The sequence below is a fragment of the Balaenoptera borealis genome, assembly GCF_965194805.1.
Source record: "Balaenoptera borealis genome assembly, chromosome: 15".
Lineage (NCBI taxonomy): Eukaryota > Metazoa > Chordata > Mammalia > Artiodactyla > Balaenopteridae > Balaenoptera > Balaenoptera borealis.
In genome coordinates this window covers 31,969,022-31,992,352 of record NC_138871.1, presented here as the reverse complement: position 1 = coordinate 31,992,352, position 23,331 = coordinate 31,969,022, and the positions used below count along the sequence as shown (strand labels likewise).

At 44.7% G+C, this 23,331-nt stretch overlaps 1 protein-coding gene and 1 long non-coding RNA gene across 3 annotated transcripts in view; one reads left to right on the top strand and one right to left on the bottom strand.

Moving 5' to 3' along the window:
• LOC309611670 overlaps positions 1–16,901 on the bottom strand; it is an 85,816-nt gene extending 68,915 nt beyond the window's left edge. For both annotated transcript variants that reach the window (XR_014234649.1, XR_014234650.1), the window contains exons 1-3: positions 15,579–16,901; positions 15,062–15,152; positions 9,662–9,793 (exon numbers count right to left, since the gene is read on the bottom strand). This is a non-coding gene — a long non-coding RNA (uncharacterized lncRNA). The remainder of the gene's footprint in view (positions 1–9,661; positions 9,794–15,061; positions 15,153–15,578) is intronic.
• Positions 16,902–17,109: 208 nt separating this feature from the next.
• On the top strand, positions 17,110–18,723 carry PCBP1 (poly(rC) binding protein 1). The gene has a single exon (XM_082356400.1). It carries the CDS (start codon positions 17,305–17,307, stop codon positions 18,373–18,375), a length of 1,071 nt encoding a protein of 356 aa, XP_082212526.1. The 5' UTR covers positions 17,110–17,304; the 3' UTR covers positions 18,376–18,723.
• The last annotated feature ends 4,608 nt before the right edge of the window (positions 18,724–23,331 follow it).

Below are 23,331 nucleotides of genomic sequence, written 5' to 3'. Positions count from 1 at the left end.
CTTGTTTAGTTATCTGTTCCCAACCCTCAACCAAAGCAATCCTGGTTGCTGCTGGCCAGAGGCTAGGTTCCCTTGGCAACCAGCCTCAAAAAAGAGCCCAGATCAACCTTCTTCAGGAAGGCAGCTCATTCTCTGCTCTGAAATCTATCATCTTCCTTTGCACAAAGCGGGCTCCCTAAAACCTCACAAATACCAATGCTCCAGATCAAGGAGCTGAGCAGGTATTATCCTCCTCACTTCATATGATCAATTACAGAATATCAGAGTTAGAAGGACCATCTCAGAGACCATGTAGAGCAACCCCTTTGTTTAATAAATGCGGACAACAGGCTGAGAAAAGTGAAGTCCTAGATGTGGCAAGTTGGTGGCAGGGTCAAGACAAGATCGCAGGCCTCCTCGTTCCTAGCCCAGTAAAGTTGTCCCATTTTCCGGTAGGACTGGCCCTACTGAGTCCCATGCCACTGACCCATACTACGTACTTTACACAGGTAGAAGAGAAACAGAAGCAGTAGAGTGCAGAGGTTAAGAGCATGGGCTCTGGAGCCAGACGGCTTATTCAAATCCCAGCTCTAGGGGGACTTCCTGGCGTTCCAGAAGTTAAGACTCCGTGCTCCCAATGCAGGGGACCCGGGTTCAATCCCTGGTCAGGGAACTAGATCCCACATGCTGCAACTAAGACCCGGCGCAGCATGCCTGCATGCATACATATGTAAATAAATAAATAAATATTTAAAAAAAAATCCCAGCTCTACCACTTACTGTGACTTTAAGCAAGTTTCCTAACCTCTCTGTTTCTATAAAATAGGGATAAGAGTTACTACCTTATAGTTATTTTAAGGATATGATGAGATAATCCATGTAAAATGCATGGCGCACAGAAAGTGCTCAATGTGTATACTGCTTCCTCTGTTTCTCATCATTACCAGTTGCATTAAGAAGAAAGACAATCATAATAACAAATGAGACGAGACAGGCTCCTACTTCTGGTCCAAAGAGCACTGGGAAGAACAAAGGTATTTGCTTAGCTCCATTTCCTGGTCCTGGCCAGGAACACCCAATCCCTAGCAGGGGAAGACTACAACTAATCCATCACTCATTCATTTCTTTGGATCTAGGAAAGATTCAACTCAGAGAATAACCAAGTACATGTTATAGTGACAAGATATTTAAGATCACAGATAAAAGTTAGGGAGGTCCAAACCCAAAATGCAATTCTTGTGGGTCCAGTCTCTTCCTCTTAACCCACGACGGGTGGTATAGTGTAAAGGTTAAGAACAAGAGCTCTGGAGTCTGACAGCCTGAAATGCAAATTCCTGTTCCATCATTTATTTGCTGTATCACTTAAGCAAATTACCTTACCTCTCTCAAAGCCTTTATTTCTCCATCTGTTAAATGAGAATAACAGCTATTTTGATTATGATAACAGCTGACATCTGGTGAGCACTTTCTATGTGCCAAGCACTACATTAAGCACTTTACATGGCTTACATTACTTAATCATCACAAACACCTGATGAGGCTGGTACCTTAGTACCCTCATTTTACAGATGAGGAAAATGAGGCACAGTCTTCTTATTCAAGGCCACATGGCTAGTTACTGGCAAAGTTGAGATGTCAGTACAGGAGGTCTGACCTCAGAGTCTATGCTCCCTCCTCCTACGCTGCTCTACTTCTCATAGCACCAGCTTCATATGGCTGTTACGTTGTTAAAATAAGCCAATCCATATAAGGTGCTTAGTGCAGGGCCTTGTTCATCAAGGTTCACCATTACCATTATTGCTGTTGTTGTCATTATCATCATCATCAATCCCTTTGAGACTCTCAAATACTACTACCTCCTGAGTTCTAATTTCACGTAAAGGGAAATGGCTGCTTTCCTACCTAGATACCAACCAGCTCACTGGGCAGCCTGCAGTGAGGTTCTAGTATTTCATCTCCCTCATGTAATACAGCAGTAAGTATCTGGGTGGAGAGGCAAGGAAATATTTTCTATAAACCTGCTACTCTATAAAAAACAATATATTAAAGTCTGTTTTTAAAAAATAAAATCTTCACTACTCTCATTAGAAAAGAAACATATGCTTATTATATTTTTCAAAATAAAGCACAGATCGGACTTCCCTGGTGGTCCAGTGATTAAGAATCCGCCTTCCAATGCAGGAGACGCGGGTTCGATCCCTGGTTGGGAAACTAAGATCCCACATGGCGCAGGGCAACTAAGCCCACGCGCCACAACTAGAGAGCCCGCGTGCCCCAACTACAGAGCCCACGTGCTCTGGAACCCACGTGCCACAACTACAGAGCCCACACGCCACAGCTAAAGAGCCCACACGCCGCAACAAAGATCCCGTATGCTGCAACTAAGACCTGACTCAGCCAAAAAGAAAAATAAATATTTTAAAAAATAAATAAAGCACAGATATACAGTATTTTTTTTTAATTGTTCTCTACCTCCTTCCCCTTTCCACTCTCCTGTTCTTAAAACCAGCAGATTATTTAGTCACTTAATCCTCACAAGAAGTAAGACTGGTGTCATTCATCATCATCTCCGTTTGACAAGCACAGAAACTGAGGTTCAGAGAGGCTCACGACCATACAGCTGGTAAGTGGATGGCCAGGGTCTCTGGAAAAGAACTTACAGATATGGAGGAAGGTAAAGATAGTAAACTCCTTCACTAAGCCTGAGAGGAAGTGGTTATGACAGATGGTTCCTTGAAGGTTAAAAAGAACCAAGACTGATAATAGGATTTTTAAGAAACTCTTGCTCTAACAAGGTAAGAACAGATGTTGTAACCCAAAAAGCCAGTAATGCAGTGAGCTATCATCAATCCTGCCCTCCCAGAAACAGTGCAAATTATTGATAAGCCTAACAAAGCAGGACTTCATCTCTGAAGATATCCATACCATACCCCCGCACACCAGTTCTTACCTCCCCAATTCCAAAATGATGTATCACTTTATCCTGCTAGAGAGCACAGTTCAAAATAAGTGTTTTTTAGAGTGAGCAACTTGAGGGCAGGAACAATGTCTTGTTCATACAGATCTATTAACTGGTACACAACCTTCTATTTATTCAATACATTTTTGTTTAAAAATGAATAACTTAGGGACTTCCCTGGTGGTTCACTGGTTAAGAATACGCCTTCCAATGCAGGGCACATGGGTTCGATCTCTGGTAGGGGAACTAAGATCCCACATGCCACGGGGCAACTAAGCCCGCATGCTGCAACTACTGAGCCCACGCGCTCTGGAGCCCATGCACCACAACTAGAGAAAAGCCTGTGCGCCACAATGAAGAGTCCACTCGCCACAAAGAAAGATCCCACATGCTGCCACTAAGACCCAACACAGCCAAAAAAATAAATAAATTTTTTAAAAAAGAATAAATTTATTCATTCAACTCCTATGTGCTAGGTACTGTTCTAGGAGGTGGGGTTATAGCAATGAGCAAAACAAAGTGGATGAAATTTACATTCTAGTCATGGGTGACAAATAATAAACTATAGTAGAGAGTTCCTAGAACAGTGCCTGGTACACAGTAGGCAGGACTCAAAATATCTAAAGAATGAATGAATGAATGAATGAATGAACAGTATGTCAAATAGTAATAAGTTCTGTGGAGAAAAATAAAGCAGGGAGGGGAAACAAGGAAGGCACAGAGCAGGAGATGGTTTTTACTTTAAATAGGATGGTCAAGGAATGCTTAGATTAGGTGACAGTTGGGCAGAAACCTGAAGGAGGTAACGGAGGAGGCCACACTGACATCTGGAATAAGTGTTCCAGAAAAAACAACTACAAAGGTCCCAAGGCTTGGCATGTTGGAGCAACTGCAAGGAGATCAGTGTGGCCAGAGCACAAAGGGAAAGTGATAGATGATGAGGTCAGAGCAGCTGGGAGAGGGTTATGTTGAAGATCTCATGCAGCCTTGTAGATCACTTGAAGGACTTTAGTTTTTAATCTGGGTGGGACCCAGTGGATAGTTTTCAGCAGAGTGGTATGATTTGATATACACATAACAAGATTATACTGGTCACTGTTAAGATTAGACTGGGGGCCCTGAGAAAACCATAATTCAAAAAGAGTCATGTACCGCAATGTTCACTGCAGCTCTATTTACAATAGCCAGGACATGGAAGCAACCTAAGTGTCCAACGACAGATGAATGGATAAAGAAGATGTGGCACATATATACAATGGAATATTACTCAGCCAAAAAGGAAACAAAATTGAGTTATTTGTAGTGAGGTGGATGGACCTAGAGTCTGTCATACAGAGTGAAGTAAGTCAGAAAGAGAAAAACAAATACCGTTATGCTAAAACATGTATATGGAATCTAAAAAAAAAAAAAAAAGGTCATGAACAACCTAGGGGCAGGACGGGAATAAAGACGCAGACCTACTAGAGAATGGACTTGAGGACACGGGGAGGGGGAAGGGTAAGCTGGGACAAAGTGAGAGAGTGGCATGTACATATATACACTACCAAATGTAAAACCAATAGCTAGTGGAAAGCAGCCACATAGCACAGGGAGATCAGCTCGGTGCTTTGTGACCACCTAGAGGGGTGGGATAGGGAGGGCGGGAGGGAGAGAGATGCAAGAGGGAAGAGATATGGGGATATATGTATATGTATAGCTGATTCACTTTGATATAAAGCAGAAACTAACACACCATTGTAAAGCAATTACACTCCAATAAAGATGTTAAAAAAAAAAAAGATTAGACTGGGGGAGACCAAGAGCAAAAGCAGGAAGACCATTTAGAAGGCTATTCCAATAGTAGCAAGGAAGGGGGTGAGAAGTGTTCAAACCCTGGATGCATTTTAAGGTAGAGCTCACAGGACTGGCTGGTGGATTGGATGATGAGAGAAAGAGAAAGAACAGAGTCAAGGGAGAGTCCTCAATATAACTGAAACTGAGATGGGGAGAAACTGCCAGAGGTACAGGTTTGAGAGGAGAAGTTCCAGGATTAATGTTTTGAATATTTTAAGTTCAAGAAGCTATTACAGGACTTCCCTGGTGGCGCAGTGGTTAAGAATGCACCTGCCAATGCAGGGGACACGAGTTTGAGCCCTGGTCTGGGAAGATCCCACATGCCGCGGAGCAACTAAGCCCGTGCGCCACAGCTACTGAGCCTGTGCTCTAGAGCTCGCGAGCCACAACTACTGAAGCCCGTGTGCCTAGAGCCCGTGCTCTTCAACAAGAGAAGCCACTGCAATGAGAAGCCCATGCACTGCAACGAAGAGGAGCCCCCACTCGCCACAACTAGAGAAAGCCAGCGTGCAGCAACGAAGACCCAACACAGCCAAAAATAAATAAATAAATAAATAAATAAATTTTTTAAAAAAAGAAGCTATTACATACACAAGTGGAGATATCCCGTAGGCAGCTGGACAGAAGAGTCTTGAGTTCACAGGAAGACATTCAAGCTGGTAATATATACTTGAGAATTCTCAGGGTATAAATGATATTTAAATTCTTAAAAGAGAGCACTTAGTAAATGAGTGTAGACAGAGAAGTGATCCGAGGACTGATTTGAGTACTCCATCATTGGAGGCTGAGGAGATAAGGAAACAGCCAAAAGGGCGGGGCGGTACGTGGGAGTTTGAGAAGAAGGGGCTCCTGAGGTAGAAGGAGAACCAAGGTAGTGGCATCCTGGAAGCCAAGTGAAACTAGTGTGTGAGGAGGAAGTGTCAAATACTACTGAGAGATCAAGAAGATGACTGAGAAATGACCACTGAATCTATGTACTATTTTCTAAGCATTCCTCCCTAATCCACACATAACACATTTTTTTCTTTTAATCTAGGTAAAATCCCAGTATTGTCCAATGAATACACATAAGGTTTCTGTTTAATGCAGCTATATGTGCATCTCAAAAAACAAAATCAATGCTCTTAATATGGACACAGCAGACTTTACACAGTGAATAATGTTGAGCAAATGCTTTATCTGGTTGAAGTAACTGTCTCTCTGAAACAATGTCCCCGACCAAGTCTTACTTGTGTTCAGTAGATGGGATCAGAGAAATGAGCTATTTAAATGTATTTCTTTTGTTCTGCCATAAAGTAGCAATTATTCTTGAACTCATTTTCCTCCTTCCTAACTCAAACATCCTAAGCAGCTAAACAAAGACCCTAAATTTCCACACACATCCCTTTATAAACAAAGCAGAACACAATAAAATCCAAAAGTTGGATGAGAAAGGGATATGCCGTCTATTGTAGCTGCTTTCTTTTACTGTACAAAGGGTTAATAATTATTTGCTAATTCAAAGGCTGTACTTTTACATTTTGCCCTTAAAATCTCTAGATAGGAAGTGTGATTTCTAGTGTCTTCACCTTAAAAGAGAATTATTGTTACAAAATAAGGACTTTAACTTTCTGTGCTCTAGCGCAGGGGTCCCCAACCCCCGGGCCACAGACCAGTACTGGTTAGGAACCAGGCAGCACAGCAGGTGAGTGGCGGGCAAGCGAGCGAAGCTTCACCTGTATCTACAGCCTCTCCCTATCGCTCACATTACCGCCTGAGCTCCGCCTCCTGTCAGCATTATGGTGAGTTGTATAATTATTTCAATATATATTTCAATATAATAATAATAGAAATAAAGTGCATGATAAATGTAATGCTCTTGAATCATCCCGAAACCATCCCCCCCCACCCTGTCCGTAGAAAAACTGTCTTCCACGAAACCGGTCCCTGGTGCCAAAAAGGTTGGGGACCAGTGCTCTAGCGAACAGAGTCAAGTCTCAATAATCTACACTTCTGAAGCAGAACAATATTCACCAAAAACTGGATCATGCAAACATCCTTCATGTCTTCATGAAACAGCTACAACTTCTGAAAGGACTGAGCTCCCTGCCTTTGGGAAGAATACCCTTCCCTGCCCTCCACCGTGCAATTTGCCAACTTGGGACTCAGCCTGAATGACAACTTCTCTAGGCGGCCTTCCCAGATCCCCTCCAAGGCTGAATCAAGGGCCCTCCTCTGAACCCGTAACACCACAGCTTGGTAAGCACCACAGCTTACTCATATCCCAATACTTTAACACATTATACTGTGAATCTGTTTACTTCTCTGTCTACCTCTTCAGACCATAAACATCTTGAGGGCAAGGACAATATCTCATTCATTTTTATAGCCTCAGTGTCTGAAACATATCAAACAATCAAGTGCCTGCTGAATGAACGAATAACATGAAAGTTGACCTAGAATACCTTACGTGATTTTTGTAGCACATTTTCCTTGATAAACCAGGTGAACTGAGGCTAATATTAAAATTACTGGCGTCTATATGATCCAGCAATCCCACTCCTGAGCATATATCCACACAAAACTGTAATTCGAAAAGATACATGCACCCCTATATTCACGACAGCACTATTCACAATAGCCAGGATGTGGAAACAACCTCGATATCCATCGACAGCTGAATGGATAAATAAGACGTGGTACATATATACAATGGAATACTACACAGCAATAAAAAAAGAATGAAATAATGCCATTTGCAGCAACATGGATGGACTCAGAGATTATCATACTAAGTGAAGTAAGCCAGAAAGAGAAAGAAAAATACCATATGATATCACTTATATGTGGAATCTAAAATATGACACAAATGAACCTATCTACAAAACAGGAACAGACTCACAGACACAGGAAACAGGCTAGTGGTTGCCAAGGGGCGGGTGGGGGAGGGATGGATTGGGAGTTTGGGGTTAGCAGATGCCAACTATTATATGTAGAATAGATAAACTACAAGGTCCTACTGTACAGCACAGGGAACTATATTCAGTAGCCTGTGATAAACCATAATGAAAAAGAATATAAAAAAGAATGTATACATATTTATAACAGTTTCTTACTAACACAACATTGTAAAACTATACGTCAATAAAAATAAAATAAAACAGGGAGTGCCCTGGCGGCCTAGGGGTTAGGAGTCAGTGCTTTCACTGCAGAGGCCTGGGTTCGATCCCTGGTCGGGGAACCATCCCGCAATGCCATGCACATTGGCCAAAATACAAAAAAAAAAAAAAAAAAGAAAGAAAATAAAATAAAATTACTGGCATCTATTCACATTCCCAACTGATAGCAGAAACAAAGAAATTTCCCCTACCTGACACTGGAAATAGAGGATAAGAAAAGATATGTGCTGCTCAAAATCAGATCAGGAGGAGTTATCATACTAGCTGCTCTTCCTTGATTTGTCCCACACCATAGGAGAGGCTAATGGACCTCTGGATTGCTCTCTTCACCTCCCTTCCACCGATTCTGTATTCTCCTCTTTGCCCTATTCTTCTTTTGTTTGTTTTGTTTTAATATTTATTTATTTATTCTTGGCTGCTTCAGGTCTTAGTTGTGGCACATGGGATCCTTTGTTGTGGCCCACGGGCTTCTAATTGTGGCACGCGGGTTCCAGAACGTGTGGGCTCTGTAGTTGCGGCACACAGGCTCTCCAGTTATGGCACACGGGCTTAGTTGGCCTGCGGTATATAGGCTCTTAGTTCCCTGACCAGGGATCGAACCCGGGTCCCCTGCATTGGAAGGTGGATTCTTAACCATTGGACCACCAGGGAAGTCCCCTCTGCCCTATCCTTTTCTCTCTTTGCTTTACTTACCTTTTCCCACTTCCTCTCATTCTATACTTTGCATTCGCATTCTGTTCTCATTTTCCTTTTAACTTTTCTCTGCACTCTGTTCTCCAGGCCTATTTTAGTTAAAATGACCCTGGGGAATACATGAGCAATGCTTTGCCCAACTGGGAGAACTTAGGCCAAGGATGTTGCTGTATATCCTGGTCACTTCTGTAAAGCACACCAACATATTTCTGCTGTTTCTGAGGAAACCAAGTAGCGACCCCCTAACAGCAGCACAGGGTTATCAGCATATGAGGTCAAATTGTTACTATCCCCAGTGGGTAAGACATGTTTCTAAACTGCACTCTGTAGTATCCTGGAAATAGGGTAAAGGTCCTCTTAATTTACAATAATTTTAAATAAAAGAGAAATGGGTAGCTAAATATGAAGGGCAAAGAGGAAAAGAAACCATGTTTTTGGGAAAAATGTTGCGTGTTGATAGGACAAATTTCAAAAGCTATAGGATACTTGCTGGGCCAGGTAGGTTGGGAAAAAAAAAAAGGTGGTTCCTGCCCCCAGGGAACCTAGTCTCATTCCTACCACTTCCCAAACCCATAAATGTAAACATTAAAGAACCAGAGAAAGGAGATTCTCTTGAACCAAAAGAGTCAGTAACCTAACATAAGTGAATTGGACGTTCTGGGACAGAAAAATAAAGACTGGATAGAAAACTCTTTGAATTTAAAAAGTTATTCCATGTGTTAAAGTCAGTGCCACAAGCATCAGAAGCCAAGGAAAGGAACAATCCACAACTAGGAGTCAAGAGGCCTACCTAGCTCAGATCCTAACAAGCTGTGTAAACTTGGTCAAGTCATTTTACTACTCTGATCCAAAGACGGTTCTTTCATAAAATGAGCATAATAATATCTCCCTGGCAAAGTTGACTGTGATGATTAAATAACACTTCAAAAAGTTTTATATAACATGCCAATGTGGTAAGAGGAAGCAAAAATCCTGTGGTTCAACTTCTAAAGTGTAAGCCTGACTCACCTTCCCAACCTTGTTAAACCCTTTAACCAACCTGGGAGAAGAGTCATGTGAGGCTCCAGGAGTGGGGTGGTGACTATCTAGTCAGTTGCTCTGTATCTCAGTGGCTTCATCTGTAAAATGGGTGGTGTGGAATTCACTCACATATCCGCAAGATAACGCAGGTCTGAGGAAAGGAGTGCAGAATTTACCATAAGTAAGTAAAACATTTACCCAACCCTCCCTCCCAGGGATAAATAACCAAGATCATCAAATATCATCACTCCCTGGACAGAATTAGAAACGGCCTTAGGGAGCATCTAATCTCGTTTTACAGATGGGAAAACTGAGGCCCAGATAAATGAACTGAATTGTAGAACTCTCAAAGTTACTTAGTGGCAGAGCTGGAGCTAGGGGCCAGAGCCACCAATTCTCAAGTCCAGTACCCTCTTTGCCAGATCTCAGGGTCACCCAAGGCACCTGAGGCCCTTACAACACATTATCAACATCAAGACACATTACAATTTCATCAACAGCTAAATGTGGGCTACCCAAGGGAGGGGCTGTTAAGACTCTGATGCAGGCGGTCCTGAGAGCTGGGAAAGAGAAGACTTCATTGGGAAAGTGAGTAGAGTCCCGGAGATACTCAGACACAAAGAGATTAAAGAAATATGTCTGCTGCAGAATTACAAAGGATCATGAGAGATTACTACAAGCAACTATATGCCAATAAAATGGACAACCTGGAAGAAATGGACAAATTCTTAGAAAAGCACAACCTTCCGAGACTGAACCAGGAAGAAATTGAAAATATAAACAGACCAATCACAAGCACTGAAATTGAAACTGTGATTAAAAATCTTCCAACAAACAAAAGCCCAGGACCAGATGGCTTCACAGGCAAGTTCTATCAAACATTTAGAGAAGAGCTAACGCCTATCCTTCTCAAACTCTTGCAAAATATAGCAGAGGGAGGAACACTCCCAAACTCATTCTACAGGGCCACCATCACCCTGATACCAAAACCAGATAAAAGATGCCACAAAAAAAGAAAACTACAGGCCAATATCACTGATGAACATAAATGCAAAAATCATCAACAAAATACTAGCAAACAGAATCCAACAGCACATTAAAAGGATCATATACCATGACCAAGTGGGGTTTATCCCAGGGATGCAAGGATTCTTCAATATATGCAAATCAATCAATGTGATACACCATATTAACAGACTGAAGGAGAAAAACCATATGATCATCTCAATATATGCAGAAAAAGCTTTCGACAAAATTCAACACCCACATACGATAAAAGCCCTCCAGAAAGTAGGCATAGAGGGAACTTACCTCAACATAATAAAGGCCATATATGACAAACCCACAGCCAACATTATTCTCAATGGTGGAATACTGAAACCATTTCCACTAAGATCAGGAACAAGACAAGGTTGTCCACTCTCACCACTATTATTCACCATAGTTTTGGAAGTTTTAGCCACAGCAATCAGAGACGAAAAAGAAATAAAAGGAATCCAAATCGGAAAAGAAGAAGTAAAACTGTCACTGTTTGCAGATGACATGATACTATACATAGAGAATCCTAAAGATGCTACCAGAAAACTACTAGAGCTAATCAATGAATGCGGTAAAGTAGCAGGATACAAAATTAATGCACAGAAATCTCTTGCATTCCTATACACTAATGATGAAAAATCTGGAAGAGCAATTAAAGAAACACTCCCATTTACCATTGCAACAAAAAGAATAAAATACCTAGGAATAAACCTACCTAAGGAGACAAAAGACCTGTATGCAGAAAACTATAAGGCACTGATGAAAGAAATTAAAGATGATACAAACAGATGGAGAAATATACCATGTTCTTGGATTGGAAGAATCAACATTGTGAAAATGACTATACTACCCAAAGCAATCTACAGATTCAATGCAATCCCTATCGAACTACCAATGGCATTTTTCACAGAACTAGAACAAAAAAATTTCACAATTTGTATGCAAACACAAAAGACCCCAAATAGCCAAAGCAATCTTGAGAAAGAAAAACGGAGCTGGAGGAATCAGGCTCCCTGACTTCAGAGTATACTACAAAGCTACAGTAATGAAGACAGAATGGTATTGGCAAAAAAACAGAAATATAGATCAATGGAACAGGATAGAAAGCCCAGAGATAAACCCACACACATATGGTCACCTCATCTTTGATAAAGGAGGCAAGAATATACAATGGAGAAAAGACAGCCTCTTCAATAAGTGGTGCTGGGAAAACTGGACAGCTCCATGTAAAAGAATGAAATTAGAACACTCCCTAACACCATACACAAAAATAAACTCAAAATGGATTAAAGACCTAAATGTAAGGCCAGACACGATAAAACTCTTAGAGGAAAACATAGGCAGAACACTCCATGACATAAATCACAGCAAGATCCTTTCTGACCCACCTCCTAGAGGAATGGAAATAAAAACAAAAATAAACAAATGGGACCTAATGAAACTGAAAAGCTTTTGCACAGCAAAGGAAACCATAAACAAAACGAAAAGACCCTCCAACCCTCCGAATGGGAGAAATTATTTGCAAACAAAGCAACTGACAAAGGATTAATCTCCACAACATACAAGCAGCTCATGCAGCTCAATATTAAAGAAACAAGCAACCCAATCCAAAAATGGGCAGAAGACCTAAACAGACATTTATCCATAGAAGATATACAGATTGCCAACAAACACATGAAAGGATGCTCAACATCACTAATCATTAGAGAAATGCAAATCACCTCACACCAGTCAGAATGGCCGTCATCAAAAAATCTACAGAGACTTCCCTGGTGGCACAGTGGTTAAGAATCCGTCTGCCAACGCAGGGGACACAGGTTCGAGCCTTGGTCCAGGAAGATCCCACATGCCGCGGAGCAATTGTGCCCATGTGCCACAACTACTGGGCCTGCGCTCTAGAGCCTGTGAGCCACAACTACTGAGCCCGTGTGCCACAACTACTGAAGCCCGCAAGCCTAGAGCCCGTGCTCCGCAACAAGAGAAGCCACCGCAATGAGAAGCCCGTGCACCGCAACCAAGAGTAGCCCCCGCTCGCTGCAACTAGAGAAGGCCTGCGCACAGCAACAAAGACCCAACACAGCCAAAACTAAAATAAATAAATTAATAAAAATTAAAAAACAATCTACAAACAATAAATGCTGGAGAGGGTGTGGAGAAAAGGGAACCCTCTTGCACTGTTGGTGGGAATGTAAATTGATACAGCCACTATGGAGAACAGTATGGAGGTTCCTCAAAGAACTAAAAATAGAACTACCATATGACCCAGCAATCCCACTACTGGGCATACATCCTGAGAAAACCATAATTCAAAAAGAGTCATGTACCACAACGTTCACTGCAGCTCTATTTACAATAGCTAGGACATGGAAGCAACCTAAGTGCCCATCGACAGATGAAAGGATAAAGAAGATGTGGCACATATATACAATGGAATAATACTCAGCCATAAAAAGAAACGAAACTAAGTTATTTGTAGTGAGGTGCATGGACCTAAAGACTGTCATACAGAATGAAGTAAGTCAGAAAGAGAAAAACAAATAACGTATGCTAACACATATATATGGAATCTAAAAAAAAAAAAAAAAAAAGGTTCTGAAGAACCTAGGGGCAGGACAGGAATGAAAACGCAGACAGAGAGAATAGACTTGAGGACATGGGGAGGGGGAAGGGCAGGCTGAGATGAAGTGAGAGAGTGGCATGGACATATACACACTACCAAATGTAAAATAGATAGCTAGTGGGAAGCAGCCGCATAGCACAGGGAGATCAGCTCGGTGCTCTGTGTCCAACTAGAGGGGTGGGATAGGGAGGGTGGGAGGGAGACGCAAGAGGGAGGAGATATGGGGATATATATGTATGTATGGCTGATACACTTTGTTATAAAGCAGAAACTAACACACCACTGCAAAGCAATTATACTCCAATAAAGATGTTAAAAAAAAAAAAAAAAGAAATATGCCTGCCAAAAAAGGCTTAAAATTGCAGTCTTGGGAAGACATACCCAGTGGGTAAAATTTTCTTTAGGGAAAAGAAACAGGTGGCAGATTTAGAGGACCAGAATGCTTTGAATCAGGATAATTCTTGATTATATGCAATTTAGTCCTTTTGTTGTCTCCTAAGTTTTTAACATTTACTAAGATCAACTGTCTCTCTACAAGATAAGGTCCTCTGCAGAGACCACAGACGGTCTACCTTAATGGTTAAGTATATAGGCTCTGGGCTCAAATTGCCTCGATTCAAATCTTCGTTTTACCACTTAACAGCTGTGTGACCTTAGATAAATCTTTCTCTTTGTACCTCTGTTAAAATGGAAATAACATCACCCCCATCTCAGGAGGTTTTGTGAGGTTTAAATGTGTAGATTAATCATATTGGTCACAACCTAATAATGGGTTTTTCATCCTTTAGTGTGATGTGTGCCTCTTTTTTTTTTAATGTAAAGAAGACAACAGAAATTACCAGAGTACACTGCATGTAGTATGAATAAGTACTGTTCTGCAATAATTTTGTTTCCTTTATCTATATGTGTGCATATATGTTTCAATTACGTAAAATATACTTCTCATGGTGGTTTGCTTTTAAAACTGTGAGAACCACTGAATTAATGCACAAAATAAAGGTTCAAACAGTGCCTGGCACACAGTGAGCACTTAGTGCTATGACTGTCATTGTTGCTGTTATGTACCTACCTGTTAAAGTTGTTTGTAGGATTATCTAAGGTAATATGAAAGCACTTTGGAAAGTCTAATATACAATATTAGTGTAAGTTAAAGGAAGCAACAAGCCCTCCTCTCCACCTCTTAATACCCATACAAGCATAGCCCTGTTTCAGCACATATTTGTTGCTTGGTCCACAAGTTATTTGTTACATTGAACTGAAAAGTCCACAGACCATGACTTATCTACCACTCTGTCATGCTCTGTCAATATCTGCAGAGAAATAGAGGTTTGGTGCCAGAGTAAATTTATTTATTTTTACCTGGGTGGAGGTTGGGATGGGGAAGGCGGAAGTCATGCCCATGGGTAGCTGAAGGAAGCAAGTGAGTCAGAGAAATTGCTTGCTCCCACAGAGCCAGGTAGACTCAAATGCGCCACAAACCAGGCTGGACTGACAGATACTTGAGCCTTTATGCAGGGCTTAATCACTTCCTTCTCTCTATCCTCACCCAGACAACTCATTAAAAAAAATAGCCTCTGAGCTCCTCACAGGCATAGCTCACACCAGGAGAAACTGGGAATCCCCAAATAGATACAAATAGGGGGTGACTATGCAACAAAAAATTACCTGAGGGGTTCCTTGAAATAACAAGCCCACCTAAACGTCCAAATAGCATTTAAATTCAAAACCCTGACTTCGAGAAAAATTTGGAAATGTGCTCACCAATAACTGTATCAGGTCTGGATTCCATCCTCGACACTGTGTGACCTTGAATTAGTCACTGCATCTCTCTGGGCCTAAGTGATTTCATCTGCTAAAAAAAAAAAAGAGAGAGATAACACATACCTCACAGGGTCATTGTAAAAATTAAAGACAGTATGCAGTAAAATGGCTAGCACAGGATCTGGCACTGGTAAATGCACAATAAATGTCTGTCCCTTCTAGCCTACAAGTCAACAACTATGGCAAACTGAGGTTCACTGGCCAGCTCTTAGGTATCCTAGTCGCTTCATGGAAATTGCCTTTTTTTAAAAAGAAACTTTATAATACCATTTCTTTATCTCTCTAGCACAATAGCCTATGCTAGAAGTCTAGGAAAGCAATAATTTCCCATCTCATTCTTTACAAGTAGTGATTCCTAAATGTTTTGGTACTGAGGGCCCAAATTATGCATTGGTACTGCCCCCCCCCCTTATCCATTATTAAACGAAATGAGCGAGAGACTCGGTATGATGCCTACATTTTACAGTTATTTGCGTCCCCGTTTCAAATTAATGAGAAATGTATTAAAATTCGCCCGGTGAGGCTGGGACCAGCCTGCGGGGTTTCATCCCAATCTGGTCAGAGCACTCGCTGCGCGGGGAAGGCCCCGGCTCACGGGCGGGACGGGGGGGATGGGGGGCGGCCGCGTTCTAGAGCTTTCGGCCCGACCCCTATTTCTCGTTGGCGACGAATATAGGCCACGTGTCGCCATTTTGTGTTCAGGAAACATGGCGGCCACCCCCACGGGGAAGAAAGGGAGGGGGGAGGGAAGGACCGCCACGTTAGCCGCTTTCCCTGGGGGATCCTGAAGCACCCCGCGCACTCGGCCTTTTCTGTCTCGCTCAGCCGAGGAAAAGGAGAAGGGGCAGAAATCACAACTGGCGCACCAAGGGCCCCAGCGACCTTTCTTTACCGGGAGGAACGCGCGGCTCCACACACGGCAAGAAAGGCCCTCCAAGATGGCGGGCCCTGTTGGGGGCCGCCCCCGGAGAGCGTGGGCGCCGTGGCTGCACCGAGCGGGGAAAGGGCCGAAAGGCAGCAGCGGGAGCGTAAGCCGCGCGGGGAAAACCGCAGGAACTCCCCAGAGCAGGAGTAAATGCGGTCCCCCAAGATGCACGCCATTGTCTTAAATGTCTGACGAGGCGGCAGCGACTAAAACGACACCAGCGCAGGAGGTGGGGGTTCTGCGGGTAAACCAAAGAGAGTTGCAAAATGCAGACAAAGCATTATGTAAATGGACGCCATTCTCTTTATGGCCATGTTTCTAGCCCTCCCCAGAAACCATGAGCAGAGCCGTGAATTTGACGGCAGCGCGTGGTGGGTTTTGGTCTTTCTCCCCACCGACCGCCGCCACGGGGCCGAGGCGGGGGTGGGGGCTGGCGCTGGGCGCCCCGACGCCGAAGATGAAGGGGCCCCACGTGCCCGCCCGGGCGGGGGCCCGCCCCGCAGGCCTCGCCTCGCCGCCCCTCCCCCCCGGAAGACCGCGGCTGCCCCTCCCGTCTGCCCCACACCCTCACGCATGCGCTCTGGCCGCCTCAAGCGCATGTTTTAAACCCGCGGCGTCCTAGCAGCCGCCTGCAGTTATCGCCGGGGCTGCCCGTGTCGCTCCGCGCTTAAACCGCTTTTGTAGGGCGGGAAAATAATGTGTCGCCTCCGCGCACAACACTACCGTTTCCAAACATCTGCCGGCGCCTCTGGGGTTAATAAAATACATGTTCGTTTTAAAACTTTGCCGGACTCACAGCTTCTGCCTACCGGGGCTTTCTTTTCAATGCTAGGCTGTTAAAAGTGTATTTTAAAAACTACTCTATGGGGGTTGGCGCAATCTTGTGACCTAAAAAGGACGGGTCCTCATTTTTTTTCAAGGGGTCCTGCGCAGCAAGCACTTCCGGGGTCAGAGGGTACGCGGGGTTGAAAGCGGGCTTCCCGCCCCGCCCAGACCGCCGAGGCTGCCGCCGGAGTCGCCACCGCCGCGCCCTCGCCCACCCGCCCGCCCGCCGCTCCCGGCCCCGCTCGCCCCCTCCGCCGCCGCCGCCCGCCCCTGCGACGACGCCGCGGCCTCCCGCCCGCGCCCGCTCGCTCCCGCGGCCCTCGCTCGCCTCGCGCCGGCAGTTTTGGGCCTACACCGCCCCTCCCCCAGCCAGCCACCAAAGACTTGACCACGTAACGAGCCCAACTCCCCCGAACGCCGCCCGCCGCTCGCCATGGATGCCGGTGTGACTGAAAGTGGACTAAATGTGACTCTCACCATTCGGCTGCTTATGCACGGAAAGGAAGTAGGAAGCATTATTGGGAAGAAAGGGGAGTCGGTTAAGAGGATCCGCGAGGAGAGTGGTGCGCGGATCAACATCTCGGAGGGGAATTGCCCGGAGAGAATCATCACTCTGACCGGCCCCACCAATGCCATCTTTAAGGCCTTCGCTATGATCATCGACAAGCTGGAAGAAGATATCAACAGCTCCATGACCAACAGCACGGCTGCTAGCAGGCCCCCGGTCACCCTGAGGCTGGTGGTGCCGGCCACCCAGTGCGGCTCCCTGATTGGGAAAGGCGGTTGTAAGATCAAAGAGATCCGCGAGAGTACGGGGGCCCAGGTCCAGGTGGCGGGGGATATGCTGCCCAACTCCACCGAGCGGGCCATCACCATTGCTGGCGTGCCGCAGTCTGTCACCGAGTGTGTCAAGCAGATCTGCCTGGTCATGCTGGAGACGCTCTCCCAGTCTCCGCAAGGGAGAGTCATGACCATTCCGTACCAGCCCATGCCGGCCAGCTCTCCAGTGATCTGCGCGGGCGGCCAAGATCGGTGCAGCGACGCTGCTGGCTACCCTCACGCCACCCATGACCTGGAGGGACCACCTCTAGATGCCTACTCGATTCAAGGACAACACACCATTTCTCCGCTCGATCTGGCCAAGCTGAACCAGGTGGCAAGACAGCAGTCTCACTTTGCCATGATGCACGGCGGGACCGGATTCGCCGGAATTGACTCCAGCTCTCCAGAGGTGAAAGGCTATTGGGCAAGTTTGGATGCATCTACTCAAACTACCCATGAACTCACCATTCCAAATAACTTAATTGGCTGCATAATCGGGCGCCAAGGCGCCAACATTAATGAGATCCGCCAGATGTCCGGGGCCCAGATCAAAATTGCTAACCCAGTGGAAGGCTCTTCTGGTAGGCAGGTTACTATCACTGGTTCTGCTGCCAGTATTAGTCTGGCCCAATATCTAATCAATGCCAGGCTTTCCTCTGAGAAGGGCATGGGGTGCAGCTAGAACAGTGTAGGTTCCCTCATAACCCCTTTCTGCTGTTTTCCCATGATCCAACTGTGTAATTTCTGGTCAGTGATTCCAGGTTTTAAATAATTTGTAAGTGTTCAGTTTCTACACAACTTTATCATCCGCTAAGAATTTAAAAATCACATTCTCTGTTCAGCTGTTAATGCTGGGATCCATATTTAGTTTTATAAGCTTTTCCCTGTTTTTAGTTTTGTTTTGGGTTTTTGGGTCATGAATTTTATTTCTGTTTGTCGATAAGAAATGTAAGAGTGGAATGTTAATAAATTTCAGTTTAGTTCTGTAATGTCAAGAATTTAAAAATTAAAAAATGGATTGGTTAAAAAATGCTTCATATTTGAAAAAGCTGGGAACTACTATCTTAAACTCTTTGTTGGTGCATTTCTTTTCTTCCCTTCTAGTGTTAGGCTTTTGTAGGGAGAAGGGTGGGCCCGTCCCTGGTATTTTCTCCAGCCCTTTTCACCTTACTGGTAAGATTCCATTCCCTTTCCATCCCAACAAAGGAGAACGGCAGGCTGGGCCTGCTTTGGGACGTTTGCAGAGACAGTGGGGGTCTCTTGGAGAGTGACATCCCTCCAGCCAGGTTCCAGAGAGAGGCCTCTGCCCATTTCTCTGGTAGAAAACATAAGGGGTTTCTCAGCTGGGAAGAGTATGCCCACTCGGTAGGACCTCTGATGAATGGCAGTGTGTCCTCTAGTCCCACCAGCCCCGCCCTCAATCTCACGTGCAAAACTCTTAGCCAGGAACAAAAAAACGTTCTGAGGTGGGAGGAGCCTGGGGGACCCAGAGAAGAGGTGGGGGAGGGAAGGGCTGGGCTGGGGGGGAAGGGAAGGGCTGAGGTGGGGGAAGGGAAAGGGGCTGGGTGGGTCTAAGGGCTTGGGAGAGGGTAGCTGCTACAGGGTGGTGGTGGGGATAGTGGGCTTGGTTGGGCAGCAAGACTGAATGGGGGATGGTAGCAGCGGGGCGCATGTGTCGCGCATGCACCTGTGGCAAGCGGCCTGTCAAGAGGATGTTATTACACCTGCCAAGTGGCTACCCAGAAACAAAGGAGGCCAGCTTCTAATTCTCCTGCTGTGTGCAATGTTTAGAGAAATCATTGTACCAGGAAATAATTCTGCCTAAATGGGGCAGTCCACACAGGCAGGAATGTAGGCTGATCCATTGACAACCGCCTAAGAATGACCTCAGTGTTAAAAAATGCAGATTCCTGGGTCCCACCCCAAATCTAATCAGAAGACTGCATTTTCAGCAAAACTCCAAAAGGTCCTTAGATGTGAGTGCCACTGATTCTCTTCACCAGTGGAGTAGGAAGATGTTGCTGTAAAGGCCTAGCAGCCTCGTGTCAGCCAGTGGGTCTAGGCTGAAACTGATGAGAGAAGAAAATTTTTCCACCATTAGGCAGAAACACTAGAAACAGCAGATTAGGACAATAGACGATTAGGTGCCAGAGTGTGTTGTTCAAACCAGGCACTGTGGGAGATCACCAACAGCAGAAATTCCTGTGGGAGGGGAGTATTAGCCACCATAAATATTTGTTGAGGTTTCTTCTCCACAGGGCATCTGCTCCTGTTTTTGGAGGTACAGACCTAGTTCCGAGGGTCCCTGGAGGTGAGATTGGCGTCTACCATGTACTTTATACCCACTGCAGAGTCAGGCAGTTAGTCCCTGAAAGGAGCCCAAGTCCTGGAGTTAAACCTGAATTTAAATTTGAATTCTGCCACTGTGGCCTTGGGCAAATTACTTAAGTTCTGTATAAAATGGAGGTGTTGAAGTACACATCTGGGCTTGTGAAAGAAAAAAAAAGTGTGTGTAAAACAGAACAGTGCTTATAACACAGTAAACTTCAGTATACTTTAGATTGCAAAAAGCCAAAGGCCTGTTTCTGCCCCCAATGTCTTTGGGCAGAGAAATATTGAAAGAAAGCAATGTGTACTAAATGATAAGCTGAGAGAAGACAGTTGTCTTGAGGGACCAGGATAGGTAAAGGAGACACTAGTGAAGACCCAGCAATGGGTTTGATGTCTTCTGGAAATAATGAGCACAAATCAAGTTTGTGTAGAGTAGAGCAGGAGGGGATAATTAGGTTGGACCCTCAAACACCACGTTGAATGGTTTGTGAGATATCCTTGAAACTTGCTGGGGGAAGTGGTTCCAATACCCTATAAAAAGTAGGCCTCAAATTTTCCTCAAACCCCATCCCCACCCCTTAAAAGGCAAAGCCGGCAATACTATGTAAAATAATGATTTAGGCAGCAAGGATGGATAGGATAGGATGGGAAGAATGGCAACTTGGAGAGAATAAAGGCAGGAACAGCAGTTAGAAAACTACCTCAGGTAAGTAGGTTCTAATATTGGTTGGGAAGCGGTATCAATAGAAATGCATATAGAAAAGGACCAATGCAAGAGAGATTGAAACTGCATGAGGAGGCCAGAGAAAGAGCTGTAAGGAAGGGGAGCAGTGAATTCAGACATGGTGATTGGAGTATTTGCAGGCAGAAATATTCAAGTAGCTTGAAATAGGAGACAAACTCTGAAGGGAAATCAGAGCTACAGGGAGACAGGTAACAAGAGGAGAGGGCTAGAGATTGAGCTTTGGGGTATAAGCTGGGGGTAAAGGGACCTAGTCAAATTGTTCACCACTGTATCTCTAGTGCCTGTCACCATACCTGGTGTACAGCAGGGGCTCAATAAGTATTTGTGGAATAATTATGGAGGAAGCAGCCAATGAAGAAGGAATAGTCAAAGCAGCAGAAGAAAAACCAGGATAGCGCCCTTGAGCGTAGTCAAGGAGGAAAGTTTCAAGGCCAATGGAATGACAGTAATGCAGCAATTGTGAGGTTTAACAGGTTTGATTGAACATCTATGTGCAAACATAGATTTGAACTAAAACTTGAAGCTTTGGTACAGTTGGGAGATGTGTAATAGCCCATTGTAGTTAGAGCATGTTACTTGGTAAAGGGAGGGAAGGGGAGGTGGAGGGAGCCGCAGAATCATTTGAGGCTAAATTATAAACAGCTTTGAATGCCGAAATAAGGGTTTGAGCTTTATCTTGAAAACCAGTCGTCTCCAAACATTTTCTTAAAGTGTACCCCTTCTGTAAAAAGTCTTTAGCCTATACCCTTATTACATGCTCATTTATTTATAAATTACGTATATGTCTATAGTCATGCTTTTTTATAAACTATATACAAGCATAATTCTAAATATTATGTATATTAGAAAATACAAAAAACTTAAATGTTAACAGTTAAGATAAAAACAAATCTAATTTCTAATAGGGTTTTTTTACTCCCTTTCCCCCCATTCATTTTAGAGATTAAAGGGGATACTGGAGAAGGCAATTTCAATGTCATGAGTATCCTTAGGGAGCAGAATTTTAGAAATATGGGGAGAAGCCAGACTGCAGCAGGAAGGGAGGGCCTGGGGGCTGTGGAATGGAGACAGGAGTATAGATGGCTCAAATACGTGGTACAAAGGAGAGAAAGAAATAGCACAGTGACTTGAGGGGGGAGAACTGGGGGAAAGGTTTTCTGTTGTTTTGTTGTTTTCGAAAGGAATCTCACTAAAGGCAGAGTAATAAGGAAGCAATAGAAAGCTAAAAATAAAAGCTACAGGTTTAAGAAGGCTGTAAATAGAAGAGGGCATTGGAGCAGTGACTATCATCAGGTGCCAGGCCAGTCTGACTACTAGAGTTAAATTCACTTTGTCCCCTCTCTTATGGGGACTTGCACTTCAAGACTCCTCCCCTTTCTCTTTGGGGCAGCTTGAGCAGGTCTCATCCTCTAATGGATGGAGGACTGGAAATGCATGAGCCCCCCCTGCAGATGCTTGTCACAGCCCTATCATTCCTGCCACCAGCTGTTAGGCCACCGCCACTGCCACAGTCTGGAGGAGACTTAAACAGGTTGACAAACACCTGTGGTGTCACAGCCCCTGGAGTTGTCCCCCATATTTAGAAGGCTGGTCTCCCCCCAACCTCCAGTCCCCTCCCTTGTCCCACTCAACAGACACACACACATCACCACCACATGCCCCACCCCAGCCAGCAGTTTGGGCAATGGGTCACCATTCTTGGGTTCACCTGTAGAGCAGTTACTTATTCTCTGTCACCTGTTTGCCAAAAGCTTGAGGTTTGTGAGCTGAATCCACCTCACACAGGTGGATTCAGACATACACACACACACACACACACACACCCCGCCCCCGGCTACCCCAAGTAGTGAACCACATACGGTCCAGCATTGCTGGGCCTGTCATCTCCTGCGAAAAGGCAGCACCCAGCCAAACATATAAATAGGCAGTCACCACCGGAGAAGCTGTCCACTGCCAAGTCCTCTGGCCACCTTGCTTGGCCTGGCCACCTGAGGATTCCAATCTGACCACATCACTCCCCTGCTTAAAGGCCATCAAGTCTCACCTCTACCCGTGGTCTACAAAAGAAAATCCAAACTTCTCAGCAGAGTTTCCAGACCCTTCAGGATCTGTTCCCACCAGCCTCACCAGTGCAAAGACTGCTAGTCTCTTGCAGTTCCCCAAAGTCATTCTGTTTGGGCATCCTTGCATTTGGGAAATCATTGTTTCTTCGTAACTCTGACCCTGGCTGTCCTCTTCTTCGTTACCTGCCTGGGGTTCTGGGGTTCCTGCTCTGGAGCATCAAAATTCTGCAAGGAAAATTATACTCTGCTGGGTTCTAGGTTCAGAGACCTGAGTTCTAGTCTTGGCTCTAAGTGATCTGGGACAAATTGCTCCCCCTTCCCGGGTCGCAGTTCTCCCTCTGAGCTAACTGGGTAAGATAATATCCATGGCTGCTTGGGAAATACTGCCTTCGTGGGCACCCACCCCTGCTTCTGCCTCCTGCCACAGGGCTGACTTTTGACACACAGGCCTTCTGTAAACACTCTAAGAGAGAAAAACGGAAGTTAACAAAAAACTGGC

Excerpts from the sequence above, each read along its gene's own strand:
- PCBP1 (XM_082356400.1), top strand. The coding sequence starts at position 17,305 with ATGGATGCCGGTGTGACTGAAAGTGGACTAAATGTGACTCTCACCATT.